At 43.7% G+C, this 25,599-nt stretch overlaps 1 protein-coding gene across 1 annotated transcript in view; it reads right to left on the reverse strand.

Moving 5' to 3' along the window:
• The window catches only part of LOC140741178 (aryl hydrocarbon receptor-like), a 133,260-nt gene that overhangs the window by 91,689 nt on the left and 15,972 nt on the right, over positions 1–25,599 (reverse strand). Inside the window, exon 2 of the mRNA XM_073071048.1 lies at positions 48–235. Within this exon, the coding sequence (XP_072927149.1) occupies positions 48–235 (188 nt within the window). The remainder of the gene's footprint in view (positions 1–47; positions 236–25,599) is intronic.

Below are 25,599 nucleotides of genomic sequence, written 5' to 3' on the forward strand. Positions count from 1 at the left end.
TCAAAAGCACGCAATGAATTGAGATATCAAAAGTCCACAGCCCTTACCATCAAAGAATCTTTTAAGACGGAGGCAGCTGACGCTGAGACGCAACACGGACAGTTTGTCCAACCTCCCAGCAACATCCTCAGTGGTTGGAAGCAGACTCAGTAGGTTGTCAAATTCTATGTTGAGCCGGTCGCGATGCCTTTTAGAAGGGTTGGACTTGACCACGTTTCCAGTTCCCTGCTCGACACTGGGTTAGCAAGAAGGCAACAGAGGGAGAAAACTCAGGACAGATTCACCAACACCACAAACAAAATTATCACTTCTGAAACAACTAACTGAAATTGGTAACACAAGTGAATCTGCAGATGCTAGAAATAAATAAAAACACAAAATGCTGGCAGAACTCAGCAGGCCAGATCAGTTCATCAGGAAACCCTCCTGATGAAGGGTTTCGGCCCAAAACGTCGACACTACCTCCTCCCATAGATGCTGTCTGGCCTGCTGAGTTCTGCCAGCATTTTGTGTTTTTAACTGAAATTGGTATCCTGCTCAACAAATCCAGTGAGGCCCAAGCAAATCTAGTCAAATACCAATCTTGTATGATTTAGCTAACTCTTTTGATAGTACTATTGTACATTTTTACAATTGCCAGAGTATGGATTTGACAATTCTGAGCTACTGTTATCTGGTAATTTGAACTCAGATCTAACCCCTTATATGCATGTTCCAATGTCTTCCTCCCTCAGGAGCTTAACAGCTCCTTCATAAAATATCAGTGGACACCCATACCAGCACATTATAACATGAGAATTAGGAGCAGGAGGAGACTACTGAACTGCTTTAGCCTACTGTGCCATAGGGGGGAGGGGTATATATATTTTTTTTCATATTTTCTTTTATTTCTGTAATTATTTGAAAACTCAATAAAAAAAAAGTTTAAAAAAAAATAAGATCAGGGCTGATCTTATCTGTTCCCTATTACCTGCAATTCTGAAACATATTCAATGACTCCACCTCAACAACACAGAGCAACCTCCAAAGATTCACAACCCAATAAGAGTAACTCGCTCGTTCTAGCCCCTGGTCCCCATGTCCATTGCCTGGCAATGTTTTCCCCACCATAGATTAAGAAAAGACTACAATGAAACTTGCTGCCATCACAGGCAGCGTGTTCCAGATTTCAACTATAACCTATGTCTTAAAAAAAGGTTTCTTCTCCTGTCACTATTCATTCCTTCCCTTTACTTTATACCTGTGATCTCGGTCCTTGTTCCCTCAAAAACATTACAATACCGTCATTAAAGATACTATTAATAAATTTAACTATAAATATTCAATTTCTCAAAGTAAAACAAATTTTAGAAAACATTATCCTTATACACTCAAATCAACTCAATTATATCAAAATAAAAAGGCAAATTGCTTCAAATTTACCCCTCTCCTTTGCAGCAGTTCTTCTCCACTGTTATGAATGGAATGACTGAACTAGTGAACTAGGGCTCAGCCCCTAGATTTCCCAATGCAAGTATCAGGAAATGACAGAAAGTTGGTTTGCTACTGATAGATTCCATTGAATATAGTTGGACTGAAGTAACTAAGGCCACCCAGGAAATTTGGGACTATCACATACACGTAAACATCCCTTAGAATAGTTTTGGATTTCCATTCTGGTCCTCCCTGCGCAAAAAGATGCGACAACTGCTCTGCACAGTTAATTAGTATAAAATGCTGAGTGTTTCCCCATCTTGCATGACAAAAATTGCAATAGAATTCTAGCAAGTTATCTCTATCGGGCTAGAATCTTCTCACTAATGAAGATGCAGTATTTGATTTCCAATTAAAAACGCAAGGCAGTTTCCCTACACTAAAGCTTTTTAGATCATTTGATACAGTCCTAGACTGTACCAGAAGCCAAATGCTTCCAATTTCAACCAACAACCACTTCCTTCCAGCAACAGGCAATCTGCCAGAGGAACTCAGCATCTGTGAGGTAAAAGGAATTGTTAGCATTTCAGGTCAAAACCCTGCACAAGGACAATTCCTTCTCCCACAGATGCTGCTCAACTTGCTGGGTTCCTCCAACAGATTGTTTGTTGCTCCAGATTCCAGCATCTGCAGCCTCTACTGCTGCCACATCCTTCCACCCTTGGCAACCCTGCCATAACAATGACTCTGCAGAAACAGCACAATGTTCAGACAATAAGTTTGGTATGTAATGCTCCTCTGCAGCTAAACCAACAATGAAAAGAAAAACAAAAGTAAAGAAATGCAAGTGAATGACAAGACTTATACCATCAACAGATTCACCAAGTTCCCTTTCCCAACTCTTCCTCAATTATCCTTTAACAACTCCAGTTACCATCCTTCACCTGCAAGCTTAGATAAGGAGTGTTACAATAATTATAGACAAATTACAATCAGGAATTCAGACCAATCAGCCCATCCAGTCTGTATTGTGGTCTAGGTTTCACACCGACAGCAATCTCACACTGTCCCAGATCTATTTCTTCCTTCCCTCGTCAAGTGCTGATATGAACAAATCCAAAATCAAACATGCTGCAACCTCTTCAAAAAAAAAGTCTCAGAGGATATATGGCAAGGCTCCCTAACAGGAGGAATTTCCTTACCTAGACAGTAGTCTACCTACTTACCTAGACTAGTCCGCCAGAGAACGCAGGATCTCTCAGTTGCCACACATTTTAATTCCGCGTCCCATTCCCATTCTAATATGTCTATCCATGGCCTCCTCTACTGTCAAGATGAAGCCATACTCAGGTTGGAGGAACAACACCTTATATACCGGCTGGGTAGCCTCCAACCTGATGGCATGAACACTGACATCTCTAACTTCCGTTAATGCCTCTCCTCCCCTTCTTACCCCACCCCTGATTTATTTATTTTCCCCCCTCCTCCCTTTTTTCCCCTCTGCCCATCACTCTGCCTGTTCTCCATCTCCCTCTGGTGCTCCCCTCCCCCTTTCTTTCTCCCTAGGCCTCCCGTCCCATGATCCTTTCCCTTCTCTAGCTCTGTATCACTTTTGCCAATCACCTTTCCAGCTCTTAGATTCATCCCACCCTCTCCGATCTTCTCCTATCATTTTGCATTTCCCCCTCCCCCCACTACTTTCAAATCTCTTACTATTTTTCCTTTCAGTTAGTCCTGACGAAGGGTCTCGGCCTGAAACGTCGACAGTGCTTCTCCCTATAGATGCTGCCTGGCCTGCTGCGTTCCACCAGCATTTTGTGTGTGTTGCAGTAGTTACAATGTGGATTTTGCCATTATAGGAAATATCTGAGCAGAGTTGGATAATACTGTATATGAGGGAGAAAGGAACAGATGCATATTGGAATGGAGTGTGATGAAGTGAAGAGAATTTTGTGCAGCAGAAATACCGGTGCAGCGATGGCATAACAATGTCCACCATATTGTACATTCATTATAACACTTTGCACATTGAATCGGCAGTTTGGGGTCAAAAAAATCTGATTCAACTCTGTAGTGATGTCAGGCCACATCCTGAAACATTCTGTCAGACTTGACAGCACTGCACTTGCTCAGGTGGTTGCAGAAGGCAGAGGAGTGGGTACGGGATTGCTCCGAGTTGGTGGACTGGGCCGTGTTCAAGGACTCATCTGTGGATCTGAATGAATACACCACAGTTGTCATGGACTTTATTAAAACAGTGGTAGTCCCCACAAAATCATTCAGAGTTTTCCTCAGCCAGAAGCCCTGGACGAACCATGAGATCCACACTCTGCTGAGGGCCAGATCAGAGGCGTTCAAGTCTGGTAACCAAAAAAGTTACAAGAGGTCCAGGTATAATCTCTGGAAAGCCTTCTCACAGGTGAAGTGGCAATTCTGGACTAAACACAAAGGATGCTTGACGGTTGTGACAGGGCTTGAATGCTATTACCTCTTAAAGTTAAATCAAGTGATGTAGGCAACAACAGGGCTTCACTTCCAGATGAGCTTAATGCCTTCTATGCTCACTTCGACTGTCAAAACATGGCAAAACCATCATGAACTCCACCGCCCCAATGACCATGATTTCAGTCTGATGCCAACATGCGAGTAGCCTTCAGGAGGGTGAACCTACAAAAAACATTGGCCCAGATGGGTTAACTGGCCAACTACTGTGTTGATAAACTGGCTGGAGTGTTCATCTAGATTTTTAACCTCTAGTTAAAAACTAGACCAGTAGCACTTACATCCACAGTGATGAAGTGGTTTGAGAGGTTGATGATGAACTGCATCAACTCCTGCCTGGGGCGCAACTTGGATTCACTCCAATTTGCTTACCAGGGCAACAAATCCACAGCAGACGCCATCTCTTTGGCTCTACATTCAATCCTGGAACATCTAAATAGCAAAGACACATACATCAGGATGCTCTTTATCAACCACAGCTCAGCATTCAATGCCATCATCCCTGAAAACTAATCAATAAGCTTCAAGACCTTGGCCTCAATACTCCTGTGCAATGGATCCTCAATTTCCTCGCTTGCAGACTCCAGTCAGTTCAGATTGGCAACAACATCTCCTCCACAATCTCCATCAGCACAGGTGCACCACAAGTCTGCGTGCTTAGCCCCCTGCTCTACTTGCTTTACACCTAGGTCTGTGTGGCAAAGCACAGCTCCAATGCCATCTTCAACTTTGCTGAAATATCACTGTCGTTGGATGAATCATACTGTAGGTGATGAATCAGCATATTCAAGGGAGATTGAAAACCTGGCTGAGTGGTGCCACAACAACAACCTCTCACTCACTGTCAGCAAGACCAAGGAGCTGATTACTGACTTCAGGAGAAGGAAACAAGGATCATTAGTGAGTCTTCATCAGATGAAGAGAGGCAGAGAGGATCAGCAACTTTAAATTCCTCAGTGTTATCATTTCAGAGGGACTGTCTTGGCTCCAGTGTGCAAGTGCAATTACAAAGAAAACACAGTAGTGTCTCTACTTCCTTAGGAGTGCACGAAAATTTGGCTCAACATCTAAAACTTTCACAAACTTCTACTGATGTGCAGTAGAGTGTATATTGACAGGCTGCATCACAGCCTGGCTATGGAAACACTAATGCCCTTGAACAGAAAATCCTACAAAAGGTTGTGGATACAGCTCAGTCAATCACAGGTTAAGCCCTCCACACCATCGAGTACACCAACATATAGTGTTGTCACAGGAAAGCAGCATCCATCATCAGGGACCCCACCACCCAGGTCATGCTCTCTTCTCACTGCTGCCATCCGGAAGAAATTACAGGAGCCTCAGGATTCACACCACCAGGTCCATGAACAGTTATTACCCCTCAACCATCAGGCTCTTGAACTAAAGGGGATAACTTCAGTCAACTTCATTGCCCCATCATTGAGCTGTTTCCACAATCTACGGACTCACTTTCAAGGACTCTTCATTGCACGTTCGATATTTATTGCTTATTTATTATTATTTATTTTTGTGTTTGCACAGTTTGCCATCTTTTGCACACAGGTTGAATGCCCAAGTTGGTGCAGTCTTTCATTGATTCTATTATGTTTATTATTCTATTATGGATTTATTGAGTATGCCTGTGAGAAAATGAATCTCAGGGTTATATATGGTTACATATATGTACTTTGACAATAAATTTACTTTGAACTTCTGTCCATACAGGAAGGATCTGATAGGGAGGGCCCCTCTCACCGCTAGCCAAGTACTTGTTGGCGAGTTCTGTCGATGAGGCATTCCATCAAATATCTGGGACGGTCTGCTCAGGGAACCATCCCATAGAACTCACTGCATCCTTCTCCCACAGTACTTCCAAGATGGTGTGTGCTGACCACTGCCTGATTGACATGGTTGGAGGTGCTTTTTCACAAAAATTTAAGGACAAAGAACAAGTAGTAATGCAAAGTCCAACTGACTGGAACGTTGCACAGTAAAGAGGTCAGGTACATCCAGGGACAGGGTGAATTTCAATATAACATTTGGTGTCTGTGGCATTAGGCTAGATACACTGTTTGATGCAACCACATGCAAAGGTGGCCATCAAGATGAAGCTCAGAAACAGTGTATTAATACAAACTCACATTTAGAAAAGCAGCCACCACAAAGGTCTCCTACGCCATCTTTCAGGAGGTGAATACACTTAGATGTTTGATGTGGTCTGAACTGTCACACTTTCCAGGAGCTATAGACTCCTCCCTTCACCGTCAACAGGAAGGCACGCGGTGAGCAGAGAGAGGAAATGAATCTACATTTTGAATGCACATTCACGTAATAGAAATATTTGCATTCTGGGCATTTACCCAAAGCAGAGCCGACTGTCCCATTTGTCCACCAATCAGCAGTTCAAGAGAGCTGTTCAAAACTAAGAAGATCAAGTGGAACAGATGGCAAGAAGCTGTCTATTCTATCGTGGTAGGAGGATCTTTCAAGAATCGATGGGTTCTGGCATTGTACCGGATGACCGGAAAATTGCAAATGTTACTCTGCTATTTAAGAAGGGTGAGAGGCAGCAGAAAGGAAACTCTAGACCTGTTAGCCTGACAGCAGTGGTTGGGAAGTTGTTGGAATCGATTGTTATGGATGAGGTTACAGAGTACATGGAGGCACATGACAAGATAGGCCAAAGCCAACATGGTTTCCTGAAAGGAAACCCTTGCCTGACAAACCTACTGCAATTCTTATAGGAAATTACAAGCAGAGTAGACAAAGGAGATGCAGTGGATGTGGTGTACTTGGATTTTCAGAAAGCTTTGACAAGGTGCGGCAAATGAGGCTACTTAGCAAGATAAGAGCCCATGGAATTACAGGGCAGTTACTAGCATGGATGGAGCATTGGCTGATCGGCAGAAAACAGAGTGGGAATAAAGGGATCCTATTCTGGCTGGCTGCCGGTTACCAGTGGAGTTCCACAGGGGTCGGTGTTGGGACCACTGCTTTTTACGATGTACTTCAATGATTTGGGCAATGGAATTAATGATCTGCAGATCGTACAAAGATAGGTGGAGGAGCAGGTAGTGTTGAGGAAACAGAGAGCCTGCAGAGAGGCTTAGATAGTTTAGGGGAACGGGCAAAGAAGTGGCAAATGAAATACAATGTTGGAAAGTGTATGGTCATGCACTTTGGTGGAAGAAATAAACAGACTTTTAGATGGGAACAGAATTCAAAATGCAGAGATGCAAAGGGATTTGGGAGTCCTTGTGCAGGATACCCTAAAGGTTAACCTCCAGGTTGAGTTGGTGGTGAAGAAGGTGAATGCAATGTTGGTATTCATTTCTAGAGGTATAGAATATAAGAGCAGGGATGTGATGCTGAGGCTTTATAAGGCACTCGTGAGACCACACTTGGAGTATTGTGTGCAGTTTTGGGCTCCTTATTTTAGAAAGGATATACTGACATTGGAGAGGGTTCAGAGAAGATTCACAAGAATAATTCCAGGAATGAAAGGGTTACCATATGAGGAACATCTGGCAGCTCTTGGGCTGTATTCCCTGGAGTTCAAGAGAATGAGGGAGGAACCTCATGTTAAAAGGCCTGAACAGATTGGATATGGCAAAGTTACTTCCCATGGTAGGGGATTCTAGGACAAGAGGGCAAGACTGAAGGACATCCATTTAGAATGGAGGTGTGGAGAAATTACTTTAGTCAGAGGGCAGTAAATCTGTGGAATTTGTTGCCATGAGCAGCTGGGGAGGCCCTCATTGGGTGCATTTAAGGCAGAGATAGATAGGTTCTTGATTAGCCAGGGCATTAATGGGTATGGGGAGAAGGCAGGGGAGTGGGGATGACTGGAAGAATTGGATCAGCCCATGATTGAATGGTGGAGAAAACTGAACATTTGCTTTAAATATAGTAGATTGATATAATGCATTATTGGTGGAAGCAGGTTCAACACTAACTTTGAAAAAGGTGCAGATATGTACTTGGCTTGGGAAATCTGCAGGACCCCAGGGAAAATGATCTGTCTCTGCCTACACGTGGACACATGAGATGCCTCCAAGGAAAATGGAAATTGTTAAACTGTGGGACAAGGAAGCACTGGTATCTGGCTGGGATAATTATCCTGAGAATGCTTAATATTCTTGGAGCTCCAAGCTGGAGACACTTTTCAATCCCACACTGGGCATCGAAGGGATGCGGGAATAGTGGAGGAAAATGGAACCCAGCAGGAAAATCTTACTGAACGGCGGAGCAGGCTCAAAAGGTTGAATGACCAACTCTTACACCCAGTTTTTTTGTTTTCATGTTCTCCTATTGCATTAAACATTCACCTCTGCCCTCTAACAATCTCCAAAAGGAGGCAACTTCTTCAGCACTCATCAAAATTAGATGTGCCGTGGTTCAAAGTACAAGCTGGGTTCAGGCCTGTCAAGTCAGACATGACTAAACCTGTACATTTTAAAAATTAATCTGATCTTTATTTATCGCAGACTTCAAGTACCAGCAAAGCAGCAACATGTTGCCAGCAGTAACAGGAACCACTGCTACATTCCTGTTATGGGACGGTGCTCCTGATGGAGTACTGCGATTCTGGGAAAAATGCCAACCAAGGTTCTGCTCTTCCACAGAGGTCCCTCTGCAGGCTTCTGCCTAAGTGTAGACCTTTGACACTTTACAGCTTCTCATATCACTGACAGCTGGTGTCCACCCTTCAAATGAACTGACCTGCACTTGGCTGAACACACAGCTGTTCACTGTGGATGCCTTTATGAATCGCCACTGGCACGTAACAACGCCTTATTTCTTTCCCTTTTACGAAAGCTATTCAACTCTGGGATCTCCCACTATTCCACATCCCTTATGTTCCAATCAGTCGGCTTTTGGGTTTATTCCCAGACACATCATCTCAAATGTCCTAACTGCTTCTTTGAAATACCGTTGTCAAAATTAAACAGTTACAAATGAGAACAAAGCTTAGCAATATTACACTAACATGACTCCATAGAGAATCAATCAGGCCTGCAGCGTTATTTTTGATGGAGCATCTGTCCCCTACAGCCAGCTCCACCACATCATCAGGCTGATCTTTGATCGCACGATTGCCACACCCATTAATTAATGTACTATCCAGGAATCCAGCAACCTCAGTCACTATCCAATATGTTCCTTTTGCTCAGCTTCCACGCTTTCAGAATAAAAGGTTTGTTGTATCAGATTGAGAAGAAATAGCCAATCCCTTTATTTTGAAACAATGGCAATTGGTTTCAGCTTGGGACAAACATGCTCCCAGCATTTAACTGTCAAGATCCTTCAGCATTTTATACCTTTCATGGGCATCTCCTTTCATCTCTCCTCATAGACCCATTCAGCAATCCCAGGAATTAGTTTATTGAACCACTCCCTCTGCCCCAAGTATTTCTTTTCATTATGTCTTTTAAGTATGTCTCTTCACGTAATCTGATCTTTGCAGCATCATTGAATCCTCCTCTCCGAGTTCACTTTCCCACTAGCTGTGTAATGTCAGAAGCTCAGATACATTACAATCTATCCATTTATCCATGTAATTGAAGTCGGCTGTAAATAGCTGAGGTCCCAGCACTGAGGCAATCACTAATTACAGTCTGCCTACCTGAAAACGACCCTTGTTCCTGTACATTACTCAGTATCCATGCCAACATAGGAAATAGGTGCAGGAGTAGGCCCTTCGAGCCTGCACCGCCATTCAGTATGATCATGGCTGATCATCCAACTCAGAACCCTGTACCTGCTTTCTCTTCATAGCCCCTGATCCCTTTAGCCACAAGGGCCATATCTAACTTCCTCTTAAATATAGCCAATGAACCGGCCTCAACTGTTTCCTGTGGCAGAGAATTCCACAGATTCACCACTCTCTGTGTGAAGAAGTTTTTCCTCATCTCGGTCCTAAAAGGCTTCCCCTTTATCCTTAAACTGTGACCCCTCGTTCTGGACTTCCCCAACATCGGAAACAATCTTCCTGCATCTAGCCTGTCCAATCCCTTTAGAATTGTATACGTTTCAATAAGATCCCCCCTCAATCTTCTAAATTCCAGTGAGTATAAGCCTAGACGATCCAGTCTTTCTTCATATGAAAGTCCTGACATCCCAGGAATCAATCTAGTGAACCTTCTCTGTACTCCCTCTATGGCAAGAATGTCTTTCCTCAGATTAGGGGACCAAAACTGCACACAATATTCTAGGTGCAGTCTCACCAAGGCCTTGTACAACTGCAGCAGGACCTCCCTGCTCCTGTACTCAAATCCTTTTGCTATGAATGCCAACATACCATTTGCCTTTTTCACCGCCTGCTGTACCTGCATGCCCACCTTCAATGACTGGTGTACAATGACACCCAGGTCTCATTGCATCTCCCCTTTTCCTAATTGGCCACTGTTCAGATAATAATCCGTTTTCCTGTTCTTGCAACCAAAGTGGATAACCTCACATTTATCCACATTAAATTGCATCTGCCATGAATTTGCCCACTCACCTAACCTATCCAAGTCACCCTGCATCCTCTTAGCATCCTCCTCACAGCTAACACCGCCGCCCAGCTTCGTGTCATCTGCAAACTTGGAGATGCTGCATTTAATTCCCTCATCTAAATCATTAATATATATTGTAAACAACTGCGGTCCCAGCACTGAGCCTTGCGGTACCCCACTAGTCACTGCCTGCCATTCTGAAAAAGTCCCGTTTACTCCCACTCTTTGCTTCCTGTCTGCCAACCAATTCTCTATCCACATCAATACCAAACCGCCAATACTGTGTGCTTTAAATTTGCACACTAATCTCCTGTGTGGGACCTTGTCAAAAGCCTTTTGAAAATCTAAATATACCACATCCACTGGCTCTCCCCTATCCACTCTACAAGTTACATCTTCAAAAAATTCTATAAGATTCGTCAGACATGATTTTCCTTTCACAAAGCCATGCTGACTTTGTCCGATGATTTCACCTCTTTCCAAATGTGCTGTTATCACATCTTTGATAACCAACTCTAGCATTTTCCCCACTACCGATGTCAGACTAACCGGTCCATAATTCCCTGGTTTCTCTCTCCCTCCTTTTTTAAAAAAGTGGGGTTACATTAGCCACCCTCCAATCCTCAGGAACTAATCCAGAATCTAAGGAGTTTTGAAAAATTATCACTAATGCATCCACTATTTCTTGGGCTACTTCCTTAAGCACTCTGGGATGCAGACCATCTGGCCCTGGGGATTTATCTGCCTTTAATCCCTTCAATTTACCTAACACCACTTCCCTACAAACATGTATTTTCCTCAGTTCCTCCATCTCACTAGACCCTCGGTCCCTTACTATTTCCAGAAGATTATTTATGTCCTCCTTAGTGAAGACAGAACCAAAGTAGTTATTCAATTGGTCTGCCATGTCTTTGTTCCTCATGATCAATTCACCTGTTGCTGACTGTAAAGGACCTACATTTGTCTTGACCAATCTTTTTCTTTTCACGTTAATTTTCACAAATTAACTCCAGTCCTCGGAACCCCATTTGTTTAATCTTCTTATGAAGGACCGGACCAAATAGCTCTGATTTAGTGCCTTTTAACATCCTACATCCCTGATGCTAACATTGACCAAAGGCATTATCCAACAGACTAAATTTTTAATTCTATTACTCAGAACTGACTCCCATCAAGTATTGTAAGCAACGTTTGCCTGCTTACATCCCAAGAAGAGCTACAGATAAATGCAATGCATGTGGTTGTATTGAATAGAGAGGTTGATTAGTCTCCTCACATGTTTTAAGATTCTACAGGACATCCAAGTGCATAGGAATGTCTCAGGAAGCACAGAATGAATTAATTGCAGTCCAGTGATTGTATCCAGACAATGTAAATCCCTTAAAAAACAAGGCAATTAAGCAAACAAACTCTTCTCAGTGGCCAAGTTAACACCTGGAGAAACTGTGTCCCCATTCCCTACTGAGCAGGTTGACAGGGGCATATTTCAGTGCCTGTCACAGAGGAGCAATCCCTCAGTCTTGTAATGACATGTCAGACCATACTCATATATTGTGATGTGACCCACACCGCCTCATCCACACCCAAAACCTTAGCCACAGAATGGTATGAGCTGCGACAATGTGACACGCCAAATTAAAACAAAGAACTGAGAGGCAATTTCACAACAGCGTGAATGGTTTCTTTCCCAGTCGAATCAGTGTTCCCCTTCACTCTTGCCAGTCGATGCAATGCAAGTGCAAATTTACATTGCGTGATTAAGCACAAGGTACTTCTTCCAGTCTTAAGTAAGTCTATACTTGTCCCAACATATCCTCCACTGCATGCCAAACTTTGAACATCCTGTTTTCGATACACATTCCAAGATACTTTCTCCTTTGCCCCTATCTGTTGTTCTCAACCAGCTACAATTTGCCCCTGACATTAAGGCTGATTCACACCAACTAACCAACCTTACACTAGGAGACCACAAGACATTGAAGCAGAATTAAGCCATTGGGCCCATTGAATTTGCTCTACCATTCCATCATGGCTAATTAACTATCCCTCTCAACCCCATTCTCCTGTCTTCTCTCTATAGCCTTTGACACTGACTAATCAAGAAACCATCAACCTCTGCTTTAAATATACCATATAACTTGGCCTCCACAGTTGTCTGAAGCAATAAATTCCACAGATCACTATCCTCTGCTGAAGAAGTTCCTCCTCATCTCCGTTCTAAAGAGTCATCCCTCTATTCTGAGGCTTTGCCCTCTGGTCCTCGACTCCTCCATTATAGGAAACATCTTCTCCACATTCACTCCATCTAGGCTTTTCAATAGTCAATAAGTTGTAATGAGATTCATGCCACCTCCTAAACTCCAGTGAGTACAGGCCCATAGCCATCAAATGTACCTCAAATTAACCCTTTCATTCAGAACCATTCTCATTAATATCACCCGAACCTTCTCCAATGCTAACACTTCTTTTCTTAGATAAGGAGCTCAAAACTGCTCACAATACTCCAAGTGCAGTCTGATAAATGCCTTATAAAGCCTCAGCATTACATCTTTGCTTTAATATTCTAGTCCTTTCAAACTGAATGCTAATATTGTATTTGTTTTCCACACCACTGTCTCAACCTGCAAATTAATCTTTTAAGGAATCCTGCACAAGGGTTCCCAAGTCCCTTTGCACCTCCGATTTCTGAATTTTCTCCCCGTTTAGAAAATAGTCTACATCCTTATTCCTTCTGCCAAAGTGCATGACTATACACTTCCCAACACTGTATTCCATCTGCCACTTCTTTGCCCATTCTCCGAATCTGTCCAAGTCCTTCTGCAAACTCCCTGCTTCCTCAACACTACCTGCCCCTCCACCTATCTTTGCATCATTTGCAAACTTGACCACAAAACCATAAATTCTATCATCCAAATCATTGACATATAACGTGAAGTGTCCCAATACCATCCTCTGTGGAACACAGGTAGCTAACCAATTTTGCCAGTCAGCCAATCTTCTATCCACGCTTTCTTGTAATGCCACAGGCTCGTCTTGTTAAGCACTTTGTCAAAGGCCTTTTGAAAATCCAAGTAAACAACATGCACTGACTCTCCTTTGTCCATCCTGTCACTTCCTCAAAGAATTCCAACAGATTAGTCAGGCGAGATTTCCCCTTAAAGAAATTGGCCTATTTTATCATGTGCCTCTAAGTATCCTGAAACCTTAAAAATAGACTCCAACATCTTCCCAACCACTAAATTCAGGCTAAATGGCCTATAATTTTCTTTCTTCTGCCTCACTCCCTTCTTGAAGAACGGAGTGACAATTGCAATTTTCCAGTCCTCTGGAACCATTCCAGAATCTTGTGATGCTTGAAAGATCATTACCAACACCTCCACTCTCTTTTTAACTGCCTTTTTCAGAACCCTGGGGTGTAATCAATCTGGTCCAGGTGACTAATCCAACTTCAGATCGCTCAGCGTCCTAACGTACTCAAACACACCACCACTGGGTTATTCACCATCTTCTTAATCAGCCTATATTCACTTTTGGTGAGATCTAAACTGAGACTCTGTCTTTGCTCCGCAGTATATTCCAATCCATATTTATCCCATCCCAATATCATTAATATCCCAATATCAGGTTGCTATCGATGCAATGCTCCTCAGACAGGATGAAGAGATCAATACTCCCCAATGCCATTCGGCTTTACAATTCAACCGCCAGGAGTAAGATATGTTAAAGTGCCGGGGTTAGGACTCAATGTATTTAAGTAAACTACTTAAGAACTTTTTAAAAGCTATTATTAATGCTTTTTGAAAGGGTGATTTTAGATGCATATCATATTTTTACTGAGTTAAGTATTGTATGTAATTAGTTTTGCTACAATAAGTGTATGGGACATTGGAAAAAATGTTGAATTTCCCCATGGGGATGAATAAAGTATCTATCTATCTAAAAGGTTTGCCTGGAAATCCATCCCACTCAGCACTGCTAAACATGTAAATCTACCCAGATCCATCTTGGGTACTAGCCTACAAAGTACCCAGGACATCTTTAGGAAGCAGTGTCTCAGGAAGGCAGCGTCCATTATTAAGGACCTCCAGCACCCAGGGCATGCCCTTTTCTCACTGTTACCATCAGGTAGGAGATACAGAAGCCTGAAGGCACACACTCAGTGATTCAGGAACAGCTTCTTCCCCTCTGCCATCCGATTCCTGAATGGGCATTGAAGCTTTGGACACTACCTCACTTTTTAAAAAATATACAGTATTTCTATTTTTGCACATTTTAAAAAATCTATTCGATATATGTAATTGATTTACTTGTTTATTTATTATGTTGTGGCGACCCACTTTCTGCGCAGGCGAACCGGCTCACAAATAGCCAGCACACGGGGGGAGACTTTGGTAATGCACCTCTGACGTCATTTCCGCCCGGAGAGGGCGGGCGCGAGGGATTAAATGCCAGCACCGCGAAGCTTGAATAAACTAGTCTCGAAACGACTTACCGACTGCGTGTCGTCTCTAGCTCTGTATGTAGTACATCGCTACAATGTTTTATTTTACTTATTATTTTTCTCTCTCTGCTAGATTATGTATTGCATTGAACTGCTGGTGTTAAGTTAACAAATTTCATGTCACATGCTGGTGATAATAAACCTGAGTATGAAAGCATCAGCAGATTGCATTCTGCCTCCAAAGTTTATTGCAAGGAATAAGGACCATATGCAGACAGGTGGGATTATTTAATTTGGCATCATAGATGACACAATCATAGTGGGCTGAAGGGGCTGTTCAAGATTTCTATTCTTATAATAGCAGGAGTACATATGCCCTTATGTCTGCCCTACCATTCAATAAGATCATGATATCTTTCCCCTCAACATGACTTTGCTACACTAACCTCACATACTTCAATTTCATTAATATCTTTAAAAATTCTATCTTCCATAAATCTATCTTAAATCTTCTCAGTGACTGAGCCTCCAAAACCTTCTTAGATAGAATTCCAAACATTCTGTACACTCTATCTGAAGAAACATTTTGTCACCTCTGTCCATTATTTTGAAACTGTGACCCCTGATTTTTGGCAGGGAAACTATCTCTGTATCTGCCACATCAAGACCCTTATACACTTTGATGAGACCAGATCTGATCCTGATTGTGTCCAAGGACACCAGGATCCCTCTGAATGCCAACACTTTTCAATTAAATTGCAGTCGAATGTATTTTGGAGCAAAGTACAATGTATTGATGCTACTTTCCCTTTATGGCAAATTTAGTTTTCCTGATTGGGGACAATATTTTTAAGCAGTTAACTCTTATTCTTCTCCTTAATATCAATGCGCTATTCCTGTGCGCAAAGTGGCTACTGATTTACAGACTCAGTTATACAGCATGGAAACAGGCCCTTTGGTCCAACTCATCTGTGCTAACCAAGATGCCTATCTGAGCTAATCGCATTTGCCTGTGCTTGAATCACAACTCTCTAAATCTTCGCTATGAACCTGTCCAAATGCTTTTTAAATGTTGTAATTATACCTACCTTTGCCAGTTCATTCCACATACCCACCACTCACTGAGTGAACAGCTTGCCTTCAGGTCCACTCTCACTTTAACCCTTTAAATCTTTCCCCTCTCATCTTAAGCCTATGCCCTCCAGCTTAAGATTTCTCCACCTGAGAAAAGACTGTGACCTTATCAACGCCCCTCATGATTTTATATACCTCAGCCCCATCCAAAGTAGTGTCCAGTATGTTTATTGCTCGTACTCCTAAAATGTAATAAACTGCTTTATAAACTCAAGTGGTGTGCTGATTTTCACCCTCTCTATCCTTTGAGTAGCTTTTAGCACCAGGTAATACAACACCACACCAAAAATTTCCTTCCACTCCAAAGAATTATGATCTCTCTTTAAGCAACATGCTTTTTAAACTATTCAAACTCTCTCCAAGACGACCCTTTTATCTTCCCCCTTCCTTAAATTCCAGTTCACTTTCCTTCCCACCAAAGCTGCCTGCACTCTGCAACATGCAAGTCTTTGCATGCTTAAAAGAAAAATTCAGAAAAAAAAGCAGCAGCGTTTTCAGAGTCATCATCTGGACAGCCCGAGTGGATACTGTAGAACAGAAGAAAGGGGCTGTTTCAAAGAAATGCCTCCCTCCCTCTACCGCAATCTCGGAACCACTCTTACCTAACCATCCTGTCCCCAAATTTTCTTAATGAAAATTCTCCCCTGCCATTTCCCAAAGGCTCATTCTAGTTCTTGCTCAGTATGAAGCCTTTATTTTCAGCATAAACTACCGACTGTTCAGAAGGTCAGGCTGTTTGTGCCTGCACACAACATGACTTGGACAGGCATGGCACTAGGCGACAGGCAACTTCAAGGGAATATATTAACACCTGCCCATCACATTCAATGCCAATACAACTCCTGATTCTCTGGTCACCAACATACTGGGGGTCACAACTGGTCAGAAACACTCCTGGATAAAACACCTAACTACTGTGGCAACAAGAGCAGGTCAGACTCTCTGTATCTTGCACAGTGACTAACCTGTTAACATACCAAAGCATGCTACCATCTACAGGCACAAATCAGGAGTGTGACAGAACACTTGCCTGGGTGACTGCAGTTCCAACACTCAAGCTTGACGCAATCCAGGAATAAGCAGCCCACTTGACTTTAGAAGGCATTGGTCAGAGCACATTGAGAGGCTGGTCAAGGACTACAACTGCAGTACACATATGTACATGCACACACAGAGTAGCCTTGGATAAATAGTTCAGTGTGTGTTGCTCTCAGTGTAGGGGATAAAGCCTTCGCCTCCAGAGACCAACAGGAGCTCAAGAGATGTCACTATGATTTATGTAGAACTATCAAGGTGGCAAGATAGCAACACGGACAAAATCCAGTCACAACTCTGCCACAATGACACACGCAGCATATGGCAAGGACTACACATCAACATGGACTTCGAGGGGAAATGCAGTAGTACAGCCTACATTGCTGCCTCACTCCCGGATGAGCCAAATTAATTTTTTTTTTAAAAATCAACCTTGAATTGACTATGTTAGGACCGAACCCCGAGGAGAGCTGCTGACAAGACCTGCACCTTGGTCATCCCCAAGGCAGAGGTACATAGCACATTTGAACGTGTCAACAGCCACAAGGCATTGGGGTCGGATGGCATCCCAGGGCGGGTCCTCAAAGTGTGTGCAGAACAGCTGGTTGGTGTGTTTACAGACATTTTTAAATCTCTCCCTCTCCCAGTGTGAAATGACCTCCAGTTTCAAATCGTCCATCATTGTCCCTGTACCCAAGAAAATCAAGACAGCATGCCTGAACAATTGGCACCGTCGCACTCACCTCCATTTTATGCAAATACTTTGAGAGGCTGGTTAAAGACTACATCTGCAGCATGCTACCACTCACATTGAACCCCCTACAATTCGCCTACCGACGGAACTGGTCTACCAATGACGCCATAGTCACAGCACTACACAGTGTCTGCACTCACCTGGAGAAGAGGGATGCATACGTTAGAATGCTGAACCTGGACTACAATTCAGCATTCAACACCATAATTCCCTCCAGACTTGACAGGAAGCTCAGAGACCTCAACCTGTACCCCCACCTTGTGCAGCTGGATCCTAGACTTCCTAATCGGATTACCGACAGGTAGTAAGGATGGGTTCCCTCATCTCTGGCCCTCTGACCCTCAACACAGGTGCCCCCCAAGGTTGTGTTCCGAGTCCCCTTCTCTATTCCCTATACACCCAAACTGTACTGCCACACACAGCTCCAATCTGTTGATCAAATCAGATAACATGGCTTCAATTGGCCTTATTTCTAGCGGTGATGAGACAGCCCACAGAGGAGAGGTTGACACCCTGACACAGTGGTGCCAGGATAACAACCTTTCCCTCAATGTCCAAAAAAAAACAAAAGAGCTGTTTATGGATTACAGGAGGAATGGAGACAGGCTCGGACCAACCAACATCAATGGGTTTGCAGTTGAGAAGGTGAGTATTTTCAAGTTTCTCAGTATACACCTCACCGATGATCGCACCTGGACTGTACACATTGGCTTTCTGACAAAATAAAAACACAACAGCATCTCTTCCACCTCAGGTGACTGTAAAGGTTCGGCATGGGCCCCCAAATCCTCAAGACCTTCTACAGGGGCACCATTGAGAGCATCCTGACTGGCTGTATCACTGCCTGGCAAGGGAACCACACCAACATTGATCACTGGGCACTACGGAGAGTGGTACAGACAGCCCAGTGCATCTGTGGATGTGAACTTCCCTCCACTGAGGGCATTTACAGCAGCAGGTGTAAAGAAGGCCTGGAAGATCACTGGGGACACCAATCACCCCAACTACAAACTGTTTCAGCTGCTTCCATCTGGCAAATGGTAACACAGCATTAGAGCCAGGACCGACAGGTTCCGCTTCTCTCCACAGGTCATTAGACTTTTAAATTCACATGTCCGTACATTGCGATGGAGTCATAACGCAAAGATTTTTACTCCCTCATGTTGTGAGATGGATGTAAGATTTAAATAAATTCTTCAAGTTCTACACTCCATGTACATTTTGAGCACATTACAAGATGAAAAGCTGCAGTTCAACCAAACAAAACTGTTGATGTTTATTCTGCACAGAGCTGTATCCTAGTCCCATGTGCCTGCCCTATTTCCATATCCCTTTATTCCCATCCCTTCAGCCTTACTTAACCAACTCTTGAACATTACTGTCAGTGCCTATCCCCAGCTTAGCCAGTGCCTGACAGTGCTGGGTGAAAAGGTTTCCAATATTCCCCATCCCAAATCACTTACATTTAATCTTAATCCTGCCATTCTAGACATATTCAGTCTCACAACATTCCTTCGTAACTTTGAACATCTCTATCAAATTGCCCAGTAATCTCCTGTGTTCTAATTCCAAATTTGTTAAGTCTTTTGTTCCACTTATACTTATTGGTATCGGGTAACACGCTAATGAATCTGTGCTGTACCCCCTCCTTATTGCCTGAGCACTGTTCCCATTCTGCTACAAATGAATGCATTAAATGCCACCATCTTACTGTGGCTTGATGTAGCTTCATTTATGAAGTGGAACTGATAAAAGTAGACAGAGGGAAACCATATTCACTGTTTGGGGAGTCTGGCACCAGGCAGCCAGATCTTAAAAAAATGACCAAAACTTTCAAGAGTTAGGCAATGCTTCTACATGCAGTGATGATCATTTGAAACTCTCCTGCAAAGGGCAATTAATGAGGGGCCAATCAACTGCAGGTCTGATGGATTTTTGTGAACCAGTTGTACAAAGGGATATGATGAAAATTAGAGAAGAGCTGGGTCACAGGTCAGACATGAGCCCTGCTGAGGCAGAAGGGTAGCAGTACAGTTAACATCATGCCTCACAGTTCTATTGTCTTGTCTTCAGTCAAGATCTCTGGTGCTATGTGCAGGTAGAGTTTGCACATTTCCTTTGACCATGTGAGTTTCCTCTGGGTACATCCCAAAGATATGCCTCTGTATTTAGATTCCATCTCTTCTCCCCTTGGGTGATGAATATTTAGCCTGCCATCAATGGAGGAAGAGTTTCAAGGCTGAGATAGAGATTTTGAGGTTTTCAGACAATTGAGAATGATGGTGATCAGAAGAAAAAGTGAATACGAGGTCAAGGTCAGGAAAGAGTAGCTCAAGCTGCATGATCCTCAACAGAATGTAATATCCTCTGAATGTTAAAGGGGGGTTCCATTTGAAGTTCATAAGAGATGAAAGGGATATTTAGGGTGGGCAAGAAGAACAATCTCTGCAAGTTGAGGAAACATGAGGAAATCTGCAGATGCTGGAAATTCAAGCAACACACACAAAATGCTGGTGGAACACAGCAGGCCAGGCAGCATCTATAGGGAGAAGCACTGTCGACGTTTCGGGCCGAGACCCTTCATCAGGACTAACTGAAAGGAAAGATAGTAAGAGATTTGAAAGTAGTGGGGGGAGGGGGAAATGCAAAATGATAGGAGAAGACCGGAGGGGGTGGAGTGAAGCTAAGAGCTGGAAAGGTGATTGGCAAAAGGGATACAGAGCTGGAGAAGGGAAAGGATCATGGGACAGGAGGCCTAGGGAGAAAGAAAGGGGGAGGGGAGCACCAGAGGGAGATGGAGAACAGGCAGAGTGATGGGCAGAGAGAGAGAGAGAAAAAAATACAAGCAACTAAATATGTCAGGGATGGGGTAAGAAGGGGAGGAGGGGCATTAACAGAAGTTGGAGAAGTCAATGGTCTTCTGCCTGCTCTGGATCTCTTTATTGCTAATTGCCGACAGGACATCAACCATCTTGACTTCACCACACCCTGTTCCAATTCCAACCTCACTCCTTCTGAACGCTCTGCTCTCCGCTCCCTCCTCACCAATCCCAACCTCACTATAAAACCCGCTGATAAGGGGGGAGCTGTTGTAGTCTGGCGTACTGACCTCTACCTGGCCGAGGCACAGCGACAACTCTCTGATACTTTCTCTTATTTACCCCTTGATCATGACCCCACTAAGGAGAACTAAGCCACTGTCTCCTACACCATCACCAACCTTATCAGCTCTGGGGATCTCCCATCCACTGCCACTAACCTTATAGTTCCCACACCCCACACTTCCCGTTTCTACCTCCTACCCAAGATCCACAAACCTGCCTGTCCAAGTAGACCTATTGTCTCAGCTTGCTCCTGCCCCACCAAATTCATTTCTGCATACCTTGACACTGTTTTATCCCCCCTTGTTCAATCTCTTCCCACCTATGTTCGTGACACTTCTCACGCTTTGAATTTTTTTCCAATGATTTTAAATTCCCTGGCCTCCACCGCCTTATTTTCACCATTGATGCCCAGTCCCTATATACCTCCATCCCCCACCAGGAAGGTCTCAAAGCTCTCCACTCCTTTTTGGATTCCAGACCTAACCAGTTCCCCTCTACCACCACTCTCCTCCATCTAGTGGAATTAGTTCTTACTCTCAATAATTTCTCCTTTGGCTCCTCCCACTTCCTCCAAACCAAAGGTGTAGCCATGGGCACCCGTATGGGTCCCAGTTATGCCTGCCTTTTTGTTGGCTTTGTGGAACAGTCCATGTTCCAAGCCTATACGGGTATCCGTCCCCCTCTTTTCCTTCACTACATCGACGACTGCATTGGCGCTGCCTCCTGCACGCGTGCTGAGCTCGTTGACTTCATTAACTTTGCCTCCAATTTTCACCCTGCCCTCAAATTTACCTGGTCCATTTCCAACACCTCCCTCCCCTTACTTGATCTTTCTGTCTCCATCTCTGGAGATGGCTTATCTACTGATATCTACTATAAGCCTACAGACTCTCACAGCTACCTGGACTATTCCTCTTCCCACCCTGTCTCTTGCAAAAATGCTATCCCCTTCTCACAATTCCTCCGTCTCCACTGCATCTGCTCTCAGGATGAGGCTTTTCATTCCAGGACGAAGGAGATGTCTTCCTTTTTTAAACAAAGGGGCTTCCCTTCTTCCACCATCAACTCTGCTCTTAAACGCATCTCTCCCATTTCCCGCACATCTGCCCTCACCCCATCCGCCCGCCACCCCACTCGGGATAGGGTTCCCCTTGTCCTCACCTACCACCCCACCAGCCTCCAGGTCCAACGTATAATTCTCCGTAACTTCCACCACCTCCAACGGGATCCCACTACCAAGCACATCTTTCCCTCCTCCCCTTTCTGTTTTCCGCAGGGATCGCTCCCTGCGTGACTCCTTTGTCTATTCGTGTCCCCCCCCCCCATCCCTTCCCACCGATCTCCCTCCTGGCACTAATCCTTGCAAGCGGAACAAGTGCTACACCTGCCCTTACACTTCCTCCCTCACCACCATTCAGGGCCCCAGACAGTCCTTCCAGGTGAGGCGACACTTCACCTGTGAGTCAGCTGGTGTGGTATACTGCGTCCGGTGCTCCCGGTGTGGCCTTTTATATATTGGCGAGACCCGACGCAGACTGGGAGACCGTTTTGCTGAACACCTATGCTCTGTCCACCAGAGAAAGCAGGATCTCCCAGTGGCCACACATTTTAATTCCACGTCCCATTCCCATTCTGATATGTCTATCCATGGCCTCCTCTATTGTCAAAATGAATCCAAACTCAGGTTGGAGGAACAACACCTTATATACCGGCTGGGTAGCCTCCAACCTGATGGCATGAACATTGACTTCTCTAAATTCCGTTAATGCCCCTCCTCCCCTTCTTACCCCATCCCTGGTTTATCTAGCTTTTCTCCCCCTCCTTCCTTTTTCTTTTTTCCCCTCTGCCCATCACTGCCCGTTCTCCATCTCCCTCTGGTGCTCCCCTCCCCCTTTCTTTTTCCCTAGGCCTCCCGTCCCATGATCCTTTCCCTTCTCCAGCTCTGAATCACTTTCGCCAATCACATTTCCAGCTCTTACCTTCATCCCACCCTCTCCGGTCTTCTCCTATCATTTTGCATTTCCCCCTCCCCCCACTGCTTTCAAATCTCTTACTATCTTTCCTTTCAGTTAGTCCTGACGAAGGGTCTCGGCCCGAAATGTCGACAGTGCTTCTCCCTATAGATGCTGCCTGGCCTGCTGTGTTTCACCAGCATTTTGTGTGTTGTCTGCAAGTTGAGGCATGGAGCCAGATCTCAAAATTAGAGCCAGTCCTTTCAGGTCTGGTTGGAAAGTATTCCTACACAATGACTGGTTTAGAACTAACTGCAAACACCAATGGACCTAGCATCAATTATAAATTTGAGATATTTGTTAAGCAAGATAATTAATGGGTACAAGGAAAAGAATATGGAGTTAGTTCTCAGATCAGTCACTGGAACTAGATATTGGAACAGGTTAAAAAGGGCCTTAGGAACAGACTATAAGTAGGGAACAAAGATTCAAGATCAGGGTTCCAACGTTAAAGATGAGGGTCCTATCCCAGTACTATAACAACTCCATGAAACAGAAAACTATTCCACAATGGCAACCATACAGTTAACACCAAACAGTTCACCTCCCAAATTTATACTTCCTTATTCATTCAATAGATGTGAACATCACTGACAATTTACTGCCCAACACTAACATCCTCCTCAGCTCAAGGGACAAGCAAGAATGAACCACAATGGTGGAAATGGAGTCATGTACAGGCAAGGCTGGGTAAGGAGTTAACATTTCTTCCCGAAAGCCATTAGCAAATGGTTCTAATAACATTTTGGCAGTTTGTGTTACCACTAACAGTTTTAATTTCACTTTCATTTAATTGCTTGAATGTAAACTCCCAGCTGCCATAATGCATTTCAAACTCAATTACTGTACAATGAATTCTGACTATCAGCCCAGTAACTTATCTATGCTACTGCACCCAGTTCATCAGGAACACTTTGAAAAAGAATTGCACAATACAACTGACTCACTGATCCTCTCCAATCTACATTGCACATGAAAAATCCATGCCTTGATTGCAGCTGAACATCACTTTGACCTTGGGCTCAGAGCTCAATGGAAGGTCACTAGGGTTCTCATCCAACTTTGACACCAAGTAGAAGAGAGGTTTTCCAATTTTTTCTTTGAACTGAGCCCAGAATCTAATACTAGACAGCTCATCAAGGTGATAATTGTACAGCATAAAGTCTGCAGCATACAGGTTAAAGATTTTGTTTTGTATTTAAAAGCTGAACAGTGCTACAGGCTGACCTCACACAAACAGTGAGAAACAACTTCAATACAATTAGTGACTGGTTAGACACCTTGGACCTACATTCAACCAAACTATCAACTGAGCATCATCACGGGAACAGATTACCTGGCCACCAGTGCATCACTGCTTCTGGAGGCTTGCCATGCCATATTATAAAAGTGGCTACATTCCAAAAATACCCCATTGACTGCAAACCATTTTGAAAGATCACGAAAGGTACTTTTGAAATGTAGATAAAGCACTGGACACTGATATAGTACAGGGAAAACGACACACTGCAGATGCCGGAAATCCGGATGAACACATACAAAATGCTGAAGGAACTCAGCAGGTCAGACAGCAGCTATGGAGGGAAATGAACTGTCAACATTTTGGGCCAAGTCCCTTGATTGGAACTGGAAAGGAAAAAGATAGAAACCAGAATAAAAGGGTAGGAGGAGGAACACAAGCTAGCATGTAATAGGTGAGACCAGATGGGAGGGGAAAAAGGAAATAATAAGAAGCTGGGAAACGACAGGTGGGAGAGACAAAGGACTGAAGAAGGAGGAATCTGATAGGAAAGGACAGTAGACTATTAAATAAACAGAGTGTGGTGGGAGCCGGGGGGGGGGGGGGAAGAGAAGAACAGAAGGGGTAACAGGCACAGGGGAGTGGTTTACTGGACATTTGAGAAAATGATGTTGAAGCTATCAGATTGGAGACCACCCGGACAGAATATGAGATGTTGTTCCTCTAACCTGAATCTGGTTTTAACTTGGCAGTGGAAGAGGACGTGGACAGACATGGCAGTATGGGAATGGGAATGGGAATTGGAATTAAAATGGATGGCCACTGAGAGATCCTGACTGTTGAGGCGAAGGTGCTCAATGAAGTGATCCACCAACCCACATCGATAATACCTGATGGAGAACAGGCCGCACTATGAGCATCAGAAATAATAAATGGCTCAGGACAGGGAACTGGTTTTGCTATTCCAGTTTTTACAGTTAGTCTCAGATATCTGAAACTTTGATCCAACATACTCCAAAGTTTGTAAAACACTGTTGTTAATAATTCATCCTCACAAATTACTCTGAGTATTTTAACCCAAGGTTGTTTTGCTGACATACCTTCCAAACAAAACTTTAGCCTGGCTGACCCTTGAAAAGTTATTTATGTTGAAAATAGTTCCCCATGCAATACCAACCATCACCATTTCAGTCACATAATCAAGAATGTCCCTGAATTGGCTGCTATCCACTAGAAGACTGTGGGAGAAGAGAATACAATTGTAGCAGGGAAACGAAAAGGAGTGGTGGGAGGGTCAATGGAAGTTTGATTTCACCTCTATTCATATTTCATGTTGTGAAAAGGATAAAAGTTGACACATACTTCAATCAGTATTAACAATAAGTCAGATTTTAATTTAAAAAACATCTTTGACCAAAGGAGGCTTGGAATCCATCCAGTTTTAGAAGATCAGAGCCAAGGTAT

This window comes from Hemitrygon akajei, chromosome 18 (assembly GCF_048418815.1).
Source record: "Hemitrygon akajei chromosome 18, sHemAka1.3, whole genome shotgun sequence".
Lineage (NCBI taxonomy): Eukaryota > Metazoa > Chordata > Chondrichthyes > Myliobatiformes > Dasyatidae > Hemitrygon > Hemitrygon akajei.